Here is a 17,345-nt window from a genome sequence, read left to right as displayed (position 1 = left end):
ATCTACATGAAAACAGAACCTTGATTCTTTAGGTAGAGAAAATTTGGATCTGAGCTCTGCCAAAGCATGTGGGTGTTTGGATCCTGTCCATTAAAGAGATGCATTCAGCTTCAGATCCAGGCTCAATCTTCAAAGCTCACAATAAGTGCTTAGATGCAGGATTTTATTCTGACCCATCCCTATTACTAAGAAGTCATCTGCTGCCTGTCCCACATATTAAGCTATAGAGTTCTGCTGAGGATCTCATAGGTGGCAGCTCATGTCAACATTTTCTGCCAAATTATAAGCATAGGGCTCTGCTGAATTTCCTAGGGGGAAGGAGATTCTGAAAATTTAAGGGGAAAAAATAAAATTTTCTCTGGTAGAGAGGTTGCCTTGAAATTTGTCTCTCACAATGACATAACTTTATAGACTTCAGTGAAATCACACTGACTGTCAGTACAAACAAAACAGTACAGTCTTTCAAAAATCTCGCTGAAACACACAAGGTGAAACAGACTGGTGTGTGCTGTTCTGGTGCAGTCCAATAGCCTATATATAATGCATCACAAATGAAAAGCTAAAGTTTTATAAAGCTGATTTTTTTTTCTACTTTAGGTGTATTGGAAAAACATACTTCAGTTCAGCCACAGAAGCTCCTGCTGCCTTGTAAGCATGGAAAACACAGATTTGCCCCAGATCTCCCACTCTGTGAATTACTATGAGTGGAGGAGGAAAAACCAACCATCGTCAGTTCACAAAGAYGCCAAAGTGGACATAATTTAAAAAAAAATAAAAAATCACATTTCAGCTTGGCCTTGGCTCTCATAATCCCTGATTTAGCTACACTGGGCAGAACAATGGAAATGCTGGATAGATACCTTCCCTGGGAATGTGCAGGAGGGCATGTTTCTATGTGACCTTGCCCATCATTTTTTCAAAACACTTCTACCTTCACTGACATTCACCCCAAGGATGTTTAAGCAAAGCAAGAGAGGAAGACTAGCATGCAGAATTCCAGCCTGCTCCAAGAAAAGCTTTTCATCAGTGGATTTTTCATCAGTGATAAATCCACTGACAACTGGGATATCTGAGGAAGACTGACAGATTTGTAAGCATCCTGGTTTTGTATTTCACTGTTGTCAAGTCACAAGACAAAAATACACATCTAGCAGAGGACTAAAATCTAGAAGTTTGAGAGAGGTGAGCTGACACTTACCAAACACACTGGGAGAAAAAAGAAAAACACTACACTAGATAAAGCAGTCTCCAGATTTCTGAAGTGTCACCAATCTGATCCCCTTGCATTGTGCAGTATCACATTACTAGACGACTTGTTGCATAGACTTCCAAGAGGTTACTTAGCTTGAGCAAAGAGACCAGAATTTGCCGCCACAACACCATGGTCCCTTCTGCTTAAAACTGGAGACAAGTAATAATTGCTAAATGAAATGAGAAAAAATAAAAAAATCCAGGACTAATTCTCCACTGTCTTGCACCTCATGTGGTCATTTACATCTGGGAAAAGTGAATGTGAAACACTTCCAAGCCACAGAAGCAGTGATTTACACTCACTTCCATGGCATAAAGCACAAGATTGAAGAATCAGGCCCTTTCTTAAAAACAAAATGTCCTCGATAATGAATGATGAGTGACATATAGGATGTGTAATTCAACTTGTTTTGGAAAACAGTCAATTTAGAAAGGTTGCCATAAGACAGCAGCTGCTCTTTACAGAGCAATCTGCTTCTGAACTCCCCAGGTTCTCAAGCCATAGCCTTGTCAATAATGTACCGGGTGCAAAAGATTACGACCAGCTAAGGCCGTTAGTTTCCTTTCCGGGCAGGAATCCCAGCATAACAGATACTTATGCATATTCTGTCCTCATTTTTTATCTAATTACAAATATCTCTCTAGGGATGGGGAGGGGAAAAGAGGTTTGATCACTTGATTTTAGGTCACTTATGCAAGGGATTGCTGGGATATGCATTGATCCAAAGAGTGCTGTAATATTTTAAAAGTTCCCAGCCCTCTAGAAAATATAAATTATTTTTTTCCTATTATATGAGTTGTTGAAACTGACCAATAGGAAAGAGGTGAATCACATACTGCCATAAATCAGTACAAAGCATACAAAGTATATGGGAATGTTTAAAATGCCAAGACATTGATTAACTAACCATATCATTTTTTCCTAAGCATCATCTGTAAATACATTCTTTCTTTCCCATATTATGCACACACACAAGTATACACATATTATCCATACACACTGTTTTCTCTGAATGGGATTCATAGCATCAGAGGAAAATGGAATAAAGTCATTTGAGAATAATCAACTTTGTGTTGCTTATTTCGGTTTTACTTAATGGTTGCAACTCTGATGAAAGGCACAACATTGTTATACATTGCTGAACTGTTAGGAACCACATCTGGCCATGGTCTAATTAGGTGAAACATTTCAATATTTAGTGGAATTGCTCCTGCTTGCCCTAGATCAGAATGGCTTAAAGTCTTCTGCAGTCTAAGAGTAGGTACAAAATTGTACACTTCCATCACTATTGCAAAGTTCTTCAAACCTGCTCTTGAGGAGCCCTTCTTAAGTATGACAGGAGCRGACAGTACAGCAGAACTTGGCAAATTTCTTTGAGAGAAAAATACAAAAATTATCTGAAACTTGTGCGGAAAGACTGGAGATGTTACTGGCTGAATAATTAAGAAAAGGACATCAGAATTAAGCAGGCACCCTTCAAGAATGGAAAACAGTAGTAATAGAAGAAAAATAGCATCTTAAAAGCATCAAGAAGCATTGCTATAAAGGGAGAACTGCCAAAGACAAGAGTTAGAACTCATGAAAGCTATTAAACTAATAGTAGATATTCTTCAGACATCAAAATAAAAGAGCACAAAGAAATTTCAGCTGCTTTGCAGTGAGAATGGGACATAGATTAAACATAACGTAGGTACAGGCTAAGAACTAAAGGAATGCTGTGCTTCAGTTTGCAGTGGGATGACTGAGGTGGAAGTCACAAAGGCATTCATGCAGTCAAGTCACAAGGCCTGAATAACCTCTGCCCAAGAACTGGGACATGAAACTACACAGCTACTAGCAAGTACTTTAAATACATATAGCAAATCATGGTCAGTACCATATCTCTGAAGATAGTAAGCAAAAGAAAAATACCTATTTTTTTAATTGTTCTAAAACCTTGCAAATTATTGCAATAAGGATAACTGAGCCTGAATTTACTCACATCAAGTTTAAGAGCAATATAATCAAAGACATGACGGAACAAGGAAAAGAAAAAGATGCAAGAGTCATAGCTTATGCCAGGGTAACTTGACATCTTGCTTTGACAAGATACTGATATTGTAGATACCTATTTCTCATCAATTTGGACTTTCATAAAACATTTGATACAGTACTACATGAGGAACTACTAAAAATGGAGAAGAGGATTAGTACAAGAGTGATGATATGTTTGAAAAACTACAGAAAGATGTTGGACACAGTGAATGTGGTAAGAGACAGTAACTGGCTGAAGGGAGGTTACTGCTGGAGTTCCAGAAAGGACGGGTCTAAAGACCGATCTTCTTTAATATTTTCATTAATGAGCTTGGCACAAAAAGTAGGTGTGCTGATAAAAGTTAACCAGTGACACAAGTTCAATGGACATCAAAGAAGTTAAGAATATTGAGGAAAAAAGAATTAGGTGGAATTAATTTAGTACAACTTTCAGTCAAAACCCTGGAGATCATCAGTTCAACAGCAACAAAAAAAGGGCACAAGAAGGCTGATACTGTTATGTTTCTATCACAGGATGACTATGATCCACCAGCAGGATACAGCCACAAACAAATGCAAAGTACTCCACGAAGAGGTAAAAATTAAAGTCACTGCTGAGGGCAGCAGCAAGACCTCACCTGGAACACTCAGTACAATTCTGTCTACTCATATTCAGGAAAGTTGWATGTGAGTAACCCAAGCTGCAGAACAGAAGATGGAGACAATAACTACTCCAAGAAAGGAAAAGAGAGCACAGTTAGTTTAGGATATCAAAACTAAGGCTGAGAGGGCTTATGATAGTGTTGTACAAAGGCATGATAGTGGAGAGGAAGACATAGAGGGAGCAATACTATTTAACTAACGACCTCATGCTGGCACCAAAACAAATGGGTATAAACTGGTCACAAGTAGGTCCAGGCTAGGGATTAAAATGCTATTTCAAGCCATCAGAGCGGTGGGTTCTGGAATCCTCCCAAGAGAAGTAATGGCAACAAACAGTCCAAGTGGGGATTTAAGACAAGGACTTTTCAGTTTATGAAAGGGATTATCTGACATGGTACCAGGGGACTGGACATAAGACCCACGAACCCTCTTCCAAACCTACACTGCTATTAATTGAGCCTCTGTGGCCAATTTCATCCTTGTCTGCTCATTTGAAAGTACCCACAAAGGAACCAATTAGTGCCAACTGGGATGGGAGCTTTTATGATACAGTTACCTATCCACTAGAAATAGAACCAGGATCACCTGCACACTCAAGACAAGATATTAAAGCCTCTCACTTTAACAGGTACTCTAGCCCAACCTGAGCTCCGATGGTAGTAGAACATGCAAGAAAAACACGCTCAAGACTTTGTTGCAGTCTCCCAAGTGTTTTGCCAAGATACCACTAGTGTCAGTGTTCAAACCCTACCTCCAGCTATAGAGACATGGGCAGAATTCCCTTCAGAGGTGCTCTACGTCAAACCCCATGAGCTAGCATTGCCGAGACACTCCAGCCTTCAAGAACTCACTACTGATTTGTTCAGTTCTGTTAGCCACCTACCCAGAAGAGACCTCTAGGCTGTGGGTGCTGCCTGGAACATTGTATGAGAACCACTGGTCAGCTTAATAAGACCATTTTGACTAACAAAACCAAAATGCAAGGGAGGCAAAATGACACAAACCAAAAGAAACATCCGGGTTTACCAAAACCCACTCAGACTAAGACTGAAAATTGCATGCAGTTTTAGTATCAGTGTAAAACCTTAACACTCAGCATCTGAGTTGGCCCCTCTTGGAAAAAATAGTATTTATAAAGACAAAAGCAAAAGGTCAAAGTCCTACAGCCCTGAAAATAGATGTGTTGGAGGGAAAAACCTGACAGGTCCTGATTGATAACTATGCTAGAGGAAAGCTGCTGGAGGAAAACTGCTGCAGCAGAGGCTTGTGCAGGCAGTTACTGTTCCAAAACCCTGCTGCGGCAGAAAAGGCACATGTGGCTGCTAGAGCAGGAGATGGGCATGGTTAATTGACTGGGAAAGTTTAGCAGAGATGGAATTAATGCAAAGAGCTCAGAGCCCAGGCATGCAATTCTGTTACCAAGGGAAAGAACCATTCGGCTGGAATTGCAATCCATTTTCCGGTCAGAGGCTTTCCCAAAGCCAGCATGCTCACCCCTCATCTGTTCCTCCTCTTCCACTCTGAGGGGTGCATAAAGGAGAAAGTAGCTGGTAAAAACAACCTAGGAAACAGCCTGCACTTTGAGGGCTGGCCGGATTTCAACTTTGCAAGGTGTGTGTTTAGCAGTGAGGAATTCTGAAGACATATCAGAAAACCAGCCCTTCCCTCTCCCACTCCAGCATTTTGTGGATAAGCTAGTTATGGAAACAAAGCTACAAAGTTAATAGTCAGGGAGGAGGGAATTTACTTTGAGATCTACTCAACAGAATAAATACCTGAACCAGGTACATTTGCAAGCTAGTGGGATGAGGAATTTCAAAAGTTACTGCAGAATTGCAGCAAGAGCATGAAAAAAAAAAGGCCCAAACAATTATTTTTTCAAATTAAACTGGGCTGCAGAGAGAGATACAAAAGACAAACACAAACCACAGACCAGATGACACAGACGATCTTATGCAGCGACGTGCTGCCAATATTTTGATAAGTAGCACCCATGATCGTGTTCCTTTCAGCTTGTCTCTCAGGGTTACTCTCCTCTGGAAAGGAGGACCAGATCTGGGAACATGCTAATTTGTTTTGCCTTTTTAACAAATGGCAAACTTGCACACAGTTTTAAGTAGCTCTGTAAAATAACTCAAGTCAAACTGTTCTCATGTCAATGACTTCATTGAATTTGATGCATGAATTAAACTGACAATACTGTCTGCTGTGTAGCACGTATGTTTTGAAATGCAGGGTGAGGATACTTTTAACTACTTGCCACTTGGTGTGATGTGGTTCATTTCAGAGGTAAAATGTTTGTACCCCAACAGTGTCTTTATCAGTTCTAGGCATAAACCACTGCCTTTAAGGATGGCTTAGCAATATTTATCAGTGAACTCCTTCCATCAGAATTAGGCAGACAGTCTCAACTCAGTCTACCACTCTTCCTCCACGTCCCCAGATTCAGTTTGGCTATGGAACTGCTGCCAAGGAAGGCTTCCCATTCCCTTTCAACACATCGCTCATCTATTGTCTAACACTCAACACAAAAGCAAAGCAACATGGATTCTCTGACTCTGATTCTGTCAATGGTTCATGGCGTGGTCCTACCCATTCAGTGCGTGTCATTTACCCCATCAGAAGAACAGCGAAAATAATCCTGCAAAATAGATTGTAATGCTTACTTTAAGCGTGATTATAAAACATTTTCCTGCTCTGGCATGGAAGTGCCACATACTTAATATTACAAATAACAAACAGTTTTCCTTATTCTTTTATCCTGCACCTCCTGCAGTCCTCACTGCAGGATATGCAAAGAGAAAATTCCAGCTAGGAGAAGCTTTGCATAGTTGCTTTCTGCTCAGTCTGAAGAAATCTCACTTGGGGGAGTTATTCACAGTAGGCAAAGGGAGTCTTTTGCTAGTAAAGAGGGACTCTCATTTAGGCCTGTATTCATATACAGGAAGTTAACTACATTTTAACAACATGTCATTACACTAGTGCCTCTTTTACGCAGCCTGCCTTGCATGAGAGTCATACCTGACTGTGAAAATAAACTCATGACTTACCCACACCATACGACAAGTCAGAGGTCAGATTTAATTCAGTAGGCTCTGATCTGCCATGCTGTAACCACAAAACAAAGCTGCCTTGCCCTGCGCACTGACACAGAACACAGAAGTGAGTCTTGCTCTGAGCACAGCACCAAAATGCATCACCTTAAACTCCCCACCTTCCTCCAACACACTGTGTAGATCATAGGGAGTCCCAGTCCAGAAGCCATTAAAAACACTTCTCCTCCTTCTGTTTGAGGGGCCTGAAATAAACATTTCATTTTGGGAAATGACTCAGGAAGAACATGCGAGGAAGCAGAGCAACAAACAACAAATAAGGTGGATATAAATCCAGATAAAATATTAAAATCATTAAAGGGTTGCTGCTCCCTGAAGGTTGGAAAAAACGAAGAGAGTTAATTAAAAGCAATCTCCACACAGTGCTGAGCCAGCCTGCCCTGATAAATCAACAGCTAGGACTGTGCTTGTAGAGGTCAATGGGGGAAAGAGGTTGGGAGGCGGGGGAGAGGAAAGCTAAGAGAAGATAAAACATTTAGCTGAGACTATCAACAAAAACAATTCAGAATTGATGACAGGAAACTGAGGGAGGAGAGAAGGGTTTTCCACGTATTTCCCACCAAAACTTTTTGCCTAGATTTTTGCCTGAGGAATGCCTGTTTGCCATCAACATTACACCAGCTAGCCTGATGAAGTTACTCTTCATTTGTATCAGTGTAGGAGAAGAGAGAGAGGTGACAAGTCTTCAGGGCTCCATTCTCCCTGCGGAGGTATTGCCATCACATTCATCCACGTGCCATTTGACCACTGAGGACTAATAGCACCAAAATTAACAGACGGGCACATGCTTGGTAAAGAAGCACTTTCTAAAAATCAAGGTTTGGGAGTCAGTCAGATATGATGAAGCAGTACAAGAAGCATTTCAGCGCTGCAGCTGAGCCATACCTGAGGAGAAAGAGCTCATCGTGGAGTGCTTCCGTCACCAAACCTTATCCATCACATCTTGCAAGCCTCTTAACCTGCACTGGCCCAACTATAAAAGTTGCTGACCTCTGAATTAGAGCTGTGCTCCTGATTTGTTCCATTTTTCACATCAACAAGCATATGCTGATGAATTGAAAACTGTAAGGGTAGAGAGTCCTTAAAAATCACAAAAACCTACAGTCTTTAAAACACCCTTTGGTAGTAAAAAAGAAAAAAAAAAGCCAAAGCAATCAGGGTAAGCTTGTAGATACAAGTGGGCTCATGTTATAATATCTGATATGGGACACTGGTGTATGATTTACTTGAACACTCAACAGGATAGCAGCCACAAGCATTATGTATTTTTTATTCATGGTCAAGACCAAAGGAGTTTAGCAGTTAAACAGCTTTCTGAACCACTGTTTCCATTATTTCTTCCTCAGACTGCATAGGTTTTAAAGCAATCATAAACATGAAAAATATTTGTGCCCATCAGTGACTAACCACAATCTGTCAGGAAGCAATACTAGGGYCAAAATACTTGAAGAGTCACATATCCATGGGTTACTTTCCTCAGGTCTGGACCATTTCTGCAGGAGATGGAAATATGGATATTACTTTTCCCTTGATGAAATAATACTAACTTTGTGTCTCCATTGAAAGTTTCCCAACAGCATAGTTCACTGGATAGTGAACTATCTGGGATAAGACCCCCACCATTTCAATTTTCTCCCAGCTCTGGGACTAAACACACATTAGGCTGTGGATCCATGAGACTGCAAACATGCTAGAAACTGCAAAGTTCCTAGAACCAGATCAAAAATTTCACAGCCACATGGCATAAAGCACTGAACTAGTGTTCACTCACTCTTCCAAAACATGAAAAAACACTCAAAAATTTTGAAGAGGTAATTTTGTTCCAACAGGCATGATCTATTTTCCTGTGGCTAGCAGGGAGCCAACTCAAAGCATAAAAGAGCATAAGCACTGTATTCTGCATTTTGGCAGAAGTGGCATGCCCACATCTGATCAGATCAAATCTGTACTGCCAGCTGATAGGGTAGGACAGACTGGAATTAACCAACATAGGACATGGCCTTATTTCTTTGCTCTGCACCTGATTTTCTTTGCACCATCCAACCTATTTAGACTTTCGAGACTTACAGGGCAGGAACCATTAAACCATGTGTGTGTAAAGAATCTAGCACAATGTCTTAACTGAGGCCTCTAGGAGCCGTTTAAATAACAACTTAATGATTGCCCCAACCAGGCTGCCCTTTACAACATGTAAAGGAACCAAAATGAGGGGGAATCTGGCAGAATCTGGCAGGGGAAGACACTGTAAATTATGTGGGGTTCCTTTCCTTTGCATACTTAGATTTAATATGTATGTTATAGTTCACATTTTATGTTCATTTATAAAATTATCAGAAAGCATGGACGGCATTATCAGATAGGAATGAGGACTGACGCAACTCACAGTGTTGTATGAATGGAGAGATGATCCTCACTCAGGCTGGATCAGTTCTTTCATAGGGGACTGCAATTTTAAATGACACTTCCAGCCTTTCTCACCAGAAGAATAACATTGATGTAGTCAGTGTCCCCATCAGCACCTGAGCAGGGGACTTTCTCCCAGCTGCAGCTCAGCAGAATGCAAAATCAATGACTCAGGATTTGGCAAGCACATGCTGCTGATCACAGCCACCCAATGCACACTCATCAGTACCCATCCTTGCCCTGCTCTTGCTGCTCCAGTGACTCCCTGGAAAGCCTCCCCTCAGACAGTGCTGGGGAGCCAGCAAAACCTCCCATGCAGCTGCAATTGCAAGTCCCTGACCGCACCCAGCTCAGGCAGGTTACCTGAAAACTGAGACACATGCTGACATACTCCTGCTATTCCCATACTGGAGGAGATGGTGGTGTGAGAAGGATATTTGCCAGCAACCATTACGATACTGCATTATTCTTTTTTGAGACATCTGCTGGGAATCTGTGATTAAAATATGCCCTTTTGGGAAATAAACCATATATAACAATTAAACAATTAAAGAATGTGTCATATTTTTAATAATTTAGGCTACTATAGATAAATAAGAATTGTAAATATTCAGTATTCAAGCACTCACTTATGCCATTTGTTTATGTGTTACATATCACTCACTTTAGACAGTGAAAGTAGACTGGACAGTTTCTCTTCTCTTTTGAAAGGAAAATCACTTTCTGCTTCTCACACACTAGTCCAGTGTAATTGGTTTGCTTCACAAACTGTAGAGAAGTCTTTAAAAAACAAAAAGAAGCACTTCCACCTGAAAAAATTTGTTAAAAAATTAAGACAAGATTTTAAAGTATGCTCTCTGCTAGATCATGGTTAGTGAGATTGCTTTCCTTAAAAGAAACAAAAAACCCTAAAATTGGGACCTATGCTAAAGAAGCAATTAACACAACTGAGTCTGTGCATGCTGGGCAAAACTTCCAGGCAAAGACAAAAGAGCAGTACAGTCCTAACGAAGCCCTCAGAACAGGCCTTAAGCAATGTTGCCTTGGTGCTGCTTCTCTGCACATGGGAGTATGTCACCCAAACCAGGGACTCCTCAGATCAGAGGTCTGTCTGTCCAAGGGAAAAAAAAACTCAGCTTCCAAAACAGATTCATTCTTCTCCTGCAAGTCCTCAGGGATAAACAATGCAAGGATGGTTCCTGCTCAAGGCAACATCACATACAGACAACACAGTGATGAGCCCAGAATAAATACCAAGATAGCAAATTTGATCTACCAAGCAAAGGAATTCAGCTCTGACATGAAAGACAATCCAGAGTAAGAAAACATCAGTCCGAGCAAAAGGCAATTCTAAAAAACACATTATTCCCAGACAACAGATACCTTGGGATGTCTCATTTCTGGATACCAGAGGAATGGCCGACTGTAATGAATTGCAAAAAGCAGATATACAAGCTGGACAAAGTCTGTTTTTTAGAGCAACCTCAGAACACAACACTTCTGGTTTTAAGAAAGCAGGCTGCACAGAGGCTGAGCCATGTTGCCTTTACTACAGTTCACCATGACTCCGACTGAAGACGGTACCATGTTTCGCTTTGTGTTCTGGACTTCTGCATGGTCTGGGTAAATTATTCCCATTTGGACACTCTGACATTAGGATCCCAGTCCACTGGATATGTGCTTGCCTTGAAATTATTCCACCCTCAAAAAGATCAGATCTTTGGGCCTTTGTAGTCACCTTATATCCCATCTGAGTTAGTTCAATATTACTTTCACACACCATAAATAATGGGTTTTAAAACCTTTTTTCAGTGACATTTTTATGACACAAGCTCCATCCATCCATCCAACCAGATGGACTGTGAAAGGCTAGAACACCAACAAAACAAGATTACAAAAGCACTACAACAACTAATCATGCACAAGTTACTCATGCACCCAGACAAAACGCTGTAACTAGCAACATACCATTTATCAGACACTTCCATACTCAAACCAGCATATCCTCAGGTCTTAGGATCTTGGCTTCCCCCCTAGACAACTTTGGGTTTTATGCCCATGTTTCCCTGTATACACACAGCAATATTCATCCATCATTTTCTCTGAAGGCTGGTGGCGGGGTATAGAAAAAAAGAGTTGCCATGTTGACAACAGTTTTGGCCTGAAATGCATCGTACTTTGGCTCGTTTATGTTTTTATGTGACTTCAGTGCCACACTGGACACTTCACAGAGATTCTGATACGTGATTTAATGAGTCCAACAACCCTATTAAACAGAAGAAAATTCCCTTTTGTAAAGCCACATTAAAATCACCTTTGCATCACTTGTAAGCACTGAACTGGCAACCTAACTGTCCATCTATTTTATTGTTTCCACCTGCTGGAAGAGGCACTGTGCATTGTACTTTCACTCTAACATTAAAAATCAGCAACCAGACATTTATGCTACAGCATCCAAAAAAATCAGTCTTCATTAGCACTTAATCACAATTTGGGGTTGACTCAAGGAAGGAAAATAGGATATGGAACCTTTCAAGTAGCCAGCTTGAATTGAAGCTGAGTTATCACTGACGAAATACGCTTGCCACCTGCGAACCCACGACCCATGCTGCTCTGTTGCCTACATGAAAGAGGGATGTGAGCACAGACCACTTCTTCGCTAACAGGTGTCTCATGCCACAGAATTCATCATAACAAGAATGGCCAACTGGCAGCCCAGGGACCAGAGGTGGCTCTCAAGGCAAATTTTTATGAGAAAGCACAGCAACTGGAAAACCAGCCATTGCTGTGGGTTTGAAGGGCAAATACAGATACAGAACAGGCCTGGTAGGGTTTACAAGGTCAGCTCTAGCGTTGCACACACAAGATTGCATTGATCTGGTCCCCAAACACCTGGCTGGGAATAAGCATCCCCGACCACACCAAAGTTGTCCAAAAATGTTGTCAGCAAATAAGTGACTTAGCCTAGCAGTTGAGACTAAGTTAGCCCTTTTGTCCCAGAGGCAGTCTTAAGCAAAAGAAAGGGAAAGCACCAGCATGGCTACTCAGAGGCCAAACCACTCAAGGCAACAGCTCCGCTTGTGAACATTCAGGCAGAGAGCTACAGTGTGAGGGAATCTCACATGCAAAAAAGGCAACAGCCTAACATATGTTCCAGTTAGTATGTTTAATTGACAACCTGAAATAAAAGTCAGCTGCGGGAGTAAAGACAGAGAAGGGGTGGGGGAATCAGCTCTTCTGCTAGATAAGACTTGGTAAATTACAAGATCTTAATTACATTAAATGCATTATGGTACCATATGCACATCATTAATAAGGCAGAGATGGAGGAAATGTGACTAAATGTTAGGACTGGAAGTTGAATTGCTGAATTCTAGAGTTGGTCTTTGAATTAGAAAGTTTCTAACCACCTTGTCTTAGTTTAGCGATCCATAAAACAAAGGCAATAATCATTTCTCCACAGGGGTGTTGAGAGGTTTAATTAATTAATGTTTACAAAGTCCACTGAGGTTTCTTGACTGACATTTTAAGTCATTCACAATACTTTTTAAACTGTATTTGYTTCCTTTACTGCATTGCTCAAATCTCTCTGTATTAAGATATCCAAAAGAAAAGATGGAAAGTAAAACTATGGAGATAGGTACACAGGCTACTGGAAAAACAACCCAACAAACCGAGCATTTCAAATCCACTGCTGTCCCATCAGAGGTATCTGAATATTGCCTTTTTTTTTTTAACAGACCAAGAAGAATATGTTTATCCAGACACCTGCTGCCTTTTCCTTGCAGATCTGTTAAATCTCTGATCTTTTTGCCTTTAGCACCATGTTGGTAAACAACAAGCTATTAAATGGCAGAAATAATGGGCAGTTGTGTCAAATTGATTGGATTACCAGAGGAAGTGGAGATGAGCAAAGGGATGAAAGCACCAAAATATATTCAGCTAGTGAGAAAAGAGAGATATGCAGAGAAAGAGGCAAGCTGAATGTAAGGAGTTGTCGGTCGTTAATAAGGGACTCCATGGACTGAGCTTACTCTATGTAACGCATTCCCACGGATGCTTAGGTATACTGGAATATATTATCCCGAGAGGACTAGTCTAGCATGAACAAGGCCACATATGTGTCCAAGTGCTGGAGAGAAACTGAATATTGGACACACTTAAATGCACAAGCACACACAGGGAGCTGCGTGACACCTGAGCTAGAATTTTTCAGTCTCTACATTGTCCCCCATCTCAGAGCAAAACCTTTGTGTGGCCAGTTTCTGTAGGGGGCGTCTGTGAGTTTTGAGATACAATCAAAACGCAGACAGAGGAAATGCAAATGTCATTCAGCTCCCTTTCATTGTCAGGAAGGACACATGAGGATAAAATACTGTGCACTGCATCTTTTCCCCTATTATCTGCCCTACTGCTTTTGTCCTAATTTATCCCATGCATAATTTATTTATATGTGTACTGTTTCCCGATCAGCAACTTTAAAGAATAAATGAAAATTATAAAATGTTTTATTAAACAAGTTGTTAATAAAAAATGCAGATGGTGTCAGGCAGCCAGTACCAATTCTGTTTCCTGTACACAGCATTAGTACTTTAAAAGCACATATAGAAAAGCGATCCCAGCGCTTGATGTCTATTGTTTCCTCTTCTCACACCCCAGGGGCAAGGGGAGGGAAAGGGAGCCAATTATAAAAGGCCTAATCCTGCCACCTCCGACTTTAGCAGCAGCGGGATCGGGTCCCCAATTCATTTAAGCACAAGCGCACGGCCGGCAGGATCCGTCCTCCCCGGAGGGATAGTGTGGCTGCGCCGAGTCTCGCAGGGATCAGAAGTGCAAATCGCCGCCAAGTGCTGCGGCGGGGCCGGGCCGGGCCGGCGGGGCCGGGCGCCCGGCGCGCTCCCAGGCGGCGTCCCGCTCCCGCTCCCCACGCTCCTTCCAGGCAGCTTCCAGCATCTCCCCAAAGGCGCTCAAGCCCAGTCTTCCTCACTGCTGGTAATATTTACACAGTCTCATAAACGTACGTGGCATTTTACAGCACAGGTGAGAAGCTATACGGTATGGCCCCGAACATTGCTTTCGTGCAGTTTAAGTTCCCGGTAATGAGCGGGAGTAATCTGCCTGGGTCTGAGCGACGCACGGCGGGGGAAAGGGCAAGGCGGAAAGTTGTTCTCACGGCACAAGTATTAAATGTGCCGTCAGATGGGTGGCACGTCGTCTATTCCGTGCAGTTTTCAGAGCATGTTCAGACCCCCCTCTCCCCCGAAGATACACGGACTTCTTTGAAAAACCTCCTGACAACTGCACTCCCCTCTTTCCGTAGATTTTTATAAGGTGCTATGGAAAGGTTGGGTAAATGAAAGCAAAGGTTTTCTGCCAGGACGGAGCAGGAGAAATGATAAACATGTCAGTACCCCCTTTCAGCCCGAGGCTTTTCTTCCCTCCAGATTGCAGAGAGCGGCAGGAATCCCTGGAAAAACCGTCAAGTGTTTTTCCAACTCCAGCTGGAGAGAGTTGAGTCGAGGAAAAAAAAAAAGAAAAAAGAAAAACTTCGCAGCCCTAATTTCATCCCTAAAAACTCAAACGTATAAAAACACCCACTCAGTGCAGCCAGAAAGTGCAAACGAAGCGTCACCGCCAGGTACTCTGCTTTCTTGCTTTATTAGCAAGAGCGCTGCCCCCGTTAGCAGAAAAGTCGTTTTAAAAAGGTTAAGACAGCTCCTCTCCCCACATACGGTGCCAAATCCCACTCTCCCTAATGCCTTGAGGGATTAACGGTGCGTGCTGCAGACCATAAGGAAAATAAAGGGCGCGATCCAGAAGACAACTGGCTCCCGCGTTCCCCCTCTTAAATCGGCCTTAATTCGAGATCGGAAACCCTAGAATATTTCTGTAGCAGAAGCACCTGCCCCCTCCCTTCCACACGCACCCTCTCTCTTTCTGTATTTCCTCAGCAAACAGTTGGCCAGATTCTGCCCGTGCAGACCGTGACTGTGTGCGCCCACCCTCAAGATGGAAACATAATCAACTCTCTTTGCCACTTTTAAAAGYGAAAGCCTGTCATATGCAAAACAGATCTCCGGACTTCCTGCCCCAAATCAACCATCAGTAATCCCGAGTCATTCATTTAACGTGTCTGTCTCTCCCCCTTTTCCTATCGCTGTCCCTCGCGCGCACAAACACACGAAAATCTAAGTGTAATTGCAATGCCCCTGCTGCCCTGCTTTCATACGGTCTGTGCAACCCCTTTGCCACTGAGCTAAGCAGCGATGTGGCCGATTCGTTCCCCCTCTTTAAGTCATCCCAACTCTGGAAAGATTTGCAAAAGAAAACTCCGAACTACGGTCGGAGCGCAGAGAAACCAACAATTAAGCACGCTGTTTCCATGAGCGATCCGTCCCCATCGGACGCCGGAGCGGCAGCGGGGCGAGCTGGCCCGGACAGCAGGCGCAGGACTCTGTCAAGTGCACGCACCCCCTCGGGGGTCCTTCGGGATCTCGCCGTTTCCACGGCTCGCGCGGCTCCGCAAGCTGCAAAAAGCCCCAGCGCTCTCCTGCCCTCCCTCCCGCCCGCCGATCTCTCGGGCTCCCTGACAGCCAATTAAGCACAACGCAAATGTAACATTTTTTCTTGTTCATTTCAGCACAAGCCGTTTATGTGTGTTGCACAAAAAAGAGAGTAGCTCAGGAAAAAAGGCGGGCGGGAGGAGAGATCAGCTGGGAGACTGGAGGCACCTGGCTCAGGCTGGCAGCAAGCATCGGAAAGGCGCCTTTTTTCATATTTAAACCACGCGGAATATGTACATTTTTGATTCCTACTTACGCTTTCAGGGGGTTGTGAATGACAGTCGCCATTTTGCTACAATGTAACAGAATATTGTGTCTCGGAGTTCTAAAGGTTCGCTCAGGGGAAGCGGCCAGCCAATCAGGGCGCGGGATACCGGCCCGCCGCCCAATCCCGTCGCGCAGGCGGAGCCAGGGCTCTGCTAGTTATTAGGGGAGCTGTCAAAGCCCAGAGGTCACTCCCTTTCTGTGGAACTGCAAGAGAGCAGGTCTTAAAGGGGCAGCGCACGCCCAAGGGGCTGTCACCACGCCGAATTAGATCCAGAGGACTAGGGTGGGGAGGGGAGGACGACTTTTTCGCAGTTATTTGGCTCTTTCTTTAAGGAAATCGAGCGGAGAGAGAAGTGTGGGAGAGAGAGCTCGGCTCATTCATTGTCTTTTTGCGCTGCCGTCGCTGCCTTTCGTTTCCCAAATGGCATGCCCCCTTATTCACGTGCAAAGATTGGATGCATGCCATTTTATCAGGAAAATAAATTACATGCGTGCTGACATTTGCTGCCGCATTAGATTCTCAAGCTTTCTGTTGTTATTCCCAGTTTGCTTCCCTTTCTTTCAAGCCGTTCTCCTCTTCAGGTCCCTTGGAGCTGCCGGCGCTCGCGGGGACTCCAGGGCAGCACCCCCTCCCCCTCCACCTCCCCCAGGAATTTCTCAATGTCAGTCATCCAGCTCCTGCAGCCAGTGCACTGGTTACATAATGCACAGTGGCCGAACCCATTGCCTGCCTGCTTGCTCTTTTTCCCACAAAGCAACTTCTGAAGTGATCGTCTGGTTTAGCGTGTTGAGACCTGGTCCTGTGATCTTTCAGCATAAATAAGAGGAGGGGAAAGAGCTTTAACTCGCATTTTATGGGGCATTTACTTGCACAGTAGAAGAGTAATTTGGAGGCTGGACTTCTGGAATAGACAGGGTGTAGTTAGAGTCCATTCCTGGGGAAGCAGCAAACTCCAGGAAGTCTGTGCTTACCTGCAACTAATTAAAGGAGCTTGCAAATGAATTATGTAGCATGACCTAAGTGATTTAAGGAGTGCCAATCCTGATCTCACTGTAACTCAGAAGCAAATC

The 17,345-nt window shown here is 43.0% G+C and overlaps 1 protein-coding gene across 7 annotated transcripts in view; it reads right to left on the bottom strand.

The window, feature by feature from the left end:
• The window catches only part of DPF3 (double PHD fingers 3), a 192,778-nt gene that overhangs the window by 153,269 nt on the left and 22,164 nt on the right, over positions 1 to 17,345 (bottom strand). For 5 of the 7 annotated variants that reach the window (XR_003255654.1, XM_026078765.1, XM_026078766.1 and 2 more), the window contains exon 1: positions 16,264 to 16,301. The exons of the other annotated variants lie outside the window; for them this stretch is intronic. Coding sequence is in view for 4 of the 5 variants with exons in the window: in XM_026078765.1 (XP_025934550.1) it covers positions 16,264 to 16,295 (32 nt within the window). In the remaining variant the exon portion in view is untranslated. Of the gene's footprint in view, positions 1 to 16,263; positions 16,302 to 17,345 lie in introns of those variants that run through there. 7 annotated transcript variants of the gene reach the window in all.

This window comes from Apteryx rowi, unplaced genomic scaffold (assembly GCF_003343035.1).
Source record: "Apteryx rowi isolate R43461 unplaced genomic scaffold, aptRow1 scaffold_488, whole genome shotgun sequence".
In the NCBI taxonomy this organism is placed as follows: Eukaryota; Metazoa; Chordata; class Aves; order Apterygiformes; family Apterygidae; genus Apteryx; species Apteryx rowi.
The sequence above is the reverse complement of the archived record's forward strand: the minus strand, read 5'-3'. Positions and strand labels throughout refer to the sequence as shown.